Source organism: Trypanosoma equiperdum (assembly GCF_001457755.1).
Source record: "Trypanosoma equiperdum strain OVI genome assembly, contig: ctg_1327, whole genome shotgun sequence".
In the NCBI taxonomy this organism is placed as follows: domain Eukaryota; phylum Euglenozoa; class Kinetoplastea; order Trypanosomatida; family Trypanosomatidae; genus Trypanosoma; species Trypanosoma equiperdum.
Window position 1 is genome coordinate 110 of NW_027123313.1, and position 4,427 is coordinate 4,536.

Consider the following 4,427-nt stretch of genomic DNA (forward strand, 5'->3'; position numbering starts at 1 on the left):
GCAAGATGCCACCCAGACCTAGGCCACGTATGGTAGAGGACCCAAATAACACATGGAACAGTCAATTGATGCGAGCCTGTCTACAAAACGACATTTCGGAGGCCGACAAGGTAGTGTGCAACGGTGCGGATCCGTCAGCACCTGAGCCCGTTCCCTTCCATCAAACCCCCGTACCGCCGCTCATTGCGCTACTACTTCGCGGCCTCTGTAATGCGGAATGTGTGGCCACCATGAAGTGGCTTGTGGAACGGGGGGCGGATGTCTCACAACGGGTGCCGATGCGGGACAGGGACGAAACATCAGATACAGTTGAGGAGGGTACGATATTACATTTGATTCTTCAAATGGGTCAGCTGCCGCTGCTGTTGCAAGTGCTTGCCCTCGTGGGAGAACCACGACCCCTTCCTGTTTCCTTTATTAGGCGGGTGTGTCGAATGGACCCCGCGCTGCTAGGAATGGCTGCTCAGTGCAGCGGTGGTAGCCTTGGGAAATCGAACACAGCATCGTCATCTGCGTATCCCCCAAATAATTGGGGAAGAAGTTTGTCACCTGTAACAAGCAAACGTGGTGCCAGAAAAGCGTCTAGGTTGCCGGTTGAACTTCCTTTTATACAACAACTGGGTATCCTGTCCGATGTGAACCCGCATCTCGACGGGGTATTAATTGACTTCAATGCACGGTCCTCAGTGAATGGATGGACAGCTATGGACATCGCCCTGAGACGCAAGGATGCAGCAGCAGTTGAGTTGCTCCTGTACTATGGCGCGCCATGTACGTTTCACCGTTTGGTGAACGCCAATCAAACGCTGCTTGCACGTGCTTGTTCGCAGGGCGATAAAGAACTTGTAGAAATTCTTCTCGATGCCGGTGATGACCTGTGGCATGTTTCTATGGATGGTCGCTACACGCTCATACACTACGCGGTGGCGCACCCGGTTGTACTAGACCTACTACTGGCACGTGGGCTCTCCATCGACGCGGAAAATGCATTGGGGGAGTCGGCGCTCGTTTCACTGATTTGCTATGGACAAGGGTGCAATGGTGAGCACGGTATTCGCGATGCGGTGCGCCCACTGGATGCGGTGCGTCTCGCTTCGCTTCCCGGACCAGCAGTAAAGAATTATATCTTAGCACCTCAAACAACATCTACGGCAGGAAGTGCATCAAGGCATCCAAAGCCGTCCACCGCTGCGGGGAATGCTGCAGATACGGACTGCCCAGGTGTTCCAAGGGACGCCGATGCATGGTGGCACTTTCTACCTGGGAACTGTTCTACATGGGAACTGATACAAACGCTGTGTGATCGCGAGGCTAATGTACATGGTAACTTGGCTCCTATAGACTCTAACAGGTTGATACGGCGCTCCGCAGAGAATAAGCGTACCACGATGGTCACTCATCAGTATGAAGTGGGGGCTACCTCTTCCCCTTGGTTGTTGCCGGACTTCAAGAAGGGTTCTCTCGTGCCTAGCTTGCCGACATCCCCCGGAACGTCTAGGGATGATGTTGGCTTGTCTGCAGCGTCCCCGGCTGCAGCAGCCTCCACGACACAGACAAATCAATCGACACCGTCTAGACAATTGGGAAATTCTCGCTCTGATCAACTACTTCCGACCGTACAGCAAGTCGGGCGGATGACGCCACTTATGCATGCCATTGTGGCTCATCATCCGGAGTTAATTCGGCGGTTTATTGTAGATTATAGGGTAGACCCCATGGTGCAAGACGCGCAAGGGGCCTGTGCGCTGCACTACGGCGCCATAGCACTCCACCCGAGCGTAATGGAGCTGCTTCTTTCGCATATCAATGTGAACCCGGAGAAGAGGTATGATATCAATGTACAGGATTGCTGCGGTCGCACACCACTTCACTACGCTGCCATGTACGGCAATACCTCTGTTGTGAGGTTACTTCTCAACAGTACGAGTGGCAACAGTAATGCTGGCGCAGGCAGTTACAGTCTAAATGCCGCTCAACCTTCGAAGACAGATCATGCGGGTAGAACGGCTTTGCATCTCGCGGTGCTGGCACGGCAGTTAGATGTTGTGGAAATACTGCTGCACCATTCAGAGAGCGCAGCTGTGGTGTCGAACGCGGATACCAGCGTGCTGTCCCCACACAGCCAAGCACCGGCGACCAAACGCAGGCAGCACCGCACGGGATCCGGTTTCCGTCGAAGGTATCGGCAACCTGCAGCCTCCAGTGAACCAGTCGCCGGCGACACCGTGGCACACTCCCTTGACGTGGAAGCACGAGATACCGCGTTAGGTTTCACAGCTCTTGAGATGGCTGTCCGCGAAACACACGACGTAGAGGCAGCGCGGCTACTGTTGAACCTTGGTGTTGCTTGCGTCCGGCATGCCAGTGGGATGCCAAGCGGGGGAACACTCTTGCACCGCACTGTGGCGCAGGGGATGCTGCCGATGCTCCAGGTTTTACTGGAATACTACGCGGATCCCAATGAGGTGGACGACATAGAGCAAACTCCGCTCTTCCTCGCTACACAGTCCACTCTTCCCGTCGCTGTTGACATGGTACGAGAGTTGCTGAGCTTCAAGGCTACTGTAGAGGTTCAGAGTGGGCACACACTGGAGACGCCCTTGATTATCGCGGCACGACGGGGTAGGGCCGATATGGTGGATTTACTCCTACACCAAAGACAGGACAGCAGAAGTGGAAGACGGCTTGGGGCGTACACTGCGCGGCGCAGCCGCGGTCGTTTTGGAAACCATGATAACAGTAACAACACAACAGTCAGCTCTCACACACCACCTAACCACAACCATCCTGTTAGTGTGTTGAATCTCTCCATGCAGTCGCGGTCGCGTCATAGCATTTCTTCACAGCAGCGACTAGGCGACCGCCCCAAAAAGAGCGTTAACACGCCACGAAATCGCCGTGGGGGGCGGCAGGGCAAGGCAGGGGCTCGGACGCAAAGTTCGGCGCGAGCGAATCAGCAGAAACAACAGAAATCGGCCGAACGTGACGCGAGTAGCGTCTCCGCGACCTCCGATGTAGATGACGAGGTCTTCAACGCGGGTCAGAATGCGATGAGTGAGGGGGTGAATATCAACCTGGCCGGCACAACCGGAACTACCGCTGGTGCCGCCAACAGTTGCTGTGAATACAGCGTTAGTTCCCTGGACAGCGAAGGGAACCAGCCACCTGTCCTCACGGTGGGTATTCACCACTTGCTTTGCACCGACAAGCAAGTTCGTACGGCACTTCACCACTTGTGTAGTCACAGCGACCCTGTGGTACAACAGGAGCTGCTGCCTCACATTCGCGATGTGTTGAGCTGCACCCTCGCGCAGACACTGGTGCTTCAGGTGGATGCAATGGGTCGCTTGCCCATACACGATGCCTGCGCCTCCGGGTTCGCAGACGCTGTAACAGAGCTCCTCAACCACGATACGGGTAACTGTGCCTTCTTCCTCGATGCACGTGGTTCCCTGCCCCTGCATTATGCGGTAACAGCAGACAGTGAAGCTTGTCTTCGGGCGCTTTTAAGGAATGTGAACGTATATGCGCCTTGCACACTCCGGGGCGCCTCGACCACAGTGGAGGACCCTCGTGTAGTTCCTATCACGCAGCGAATTTTGACACACCACCGCGGCACACACTACAGCAAGGTCACTTGCGTGCTGCGGGACGAGGGTTGTCGCGAGAACCATGTGGAGACAGTATGGGACTACCTCAATGTTTATGATGGAATGGGTCGGACGCCCTTGGTTCTTGCTGCAGAACTTGGGCGGTGTCGGGTAGCCAAATTTTTAACCAGTTTGTTGAAGCAACGGAAGACTCACAAACAACTTAACCCTCTCGAACCCCAGGGGGTCACCGTGCTGCAATGCAGCAGCAGCTCATCCATTCCGTGCGATTCCACAGTGACGGCGTGCATGCTGACGGCGGAACCTTCAGCAATTAACACACCGTCGCGGGGGGATTGCAGAGCGTAGTGCCGACACTGTACAATATGGTCGACTAAAAGGGGTGAGAAGGGAACCCCGGAGGATGGAAAGGTTCGTTGTTTTGTGCTCTTTACATGCATGTGTAGAATGTCGGCAGAATGGGAGAAGAGCTGAATAATGAAAGGGATAAGTAAGTGGGAGAGGAAAATGAAACTTAACACATACACAAACAATGTAAATACGTTGATCCTATGGCCCCTTCCCCTGCACGGCCCCTCCCAACGTATGCCCACATGCGCAAGTGGAAAAGGAGTCGCTTACCGAAGAAGATATCTTTACCAGGGGTGAGACGTCGGCGGGGACGAGATGTCGCCACGAGTTGTTTCTCCTACACTCCTTTCCTCCTATTCTTCCATCAGTGATGTGTGACTGTGAGCAAGCGTGTGTCAATGTATTCTTGCTCTTGAGTGACTGTCGGGGGTCGTACAGTTGTTGTTACCATGTCTCCCCCCCCCC

At 54.7% G+C, this 4,427-nt stretch overlaps 1 protein-coding gene across 1 annotated transcript; it reads left to right on the forward strand.

The window, feature by feature from the left end:
* Positions 1-5: 5 nt before the first annotated feature.
* TEOVI_000896100 (Ankyrin repeats (3 copies), putative) lies at positions 6-3,959 on the forward strand (the record flags this gene model as incomplete). The annotated part of the gene is made up of 1 exon (XM_067221133.1): positions 6-3,959. One exon carries the CDS (start codon positions 6-8, stop codon positions 3,957-3,959), a length of 3,954 nt encoding a protein of 1,317 aa, XP_067077234.1.
* Positions 3,960-4,427: the final 468 nt, after the last annotated feature.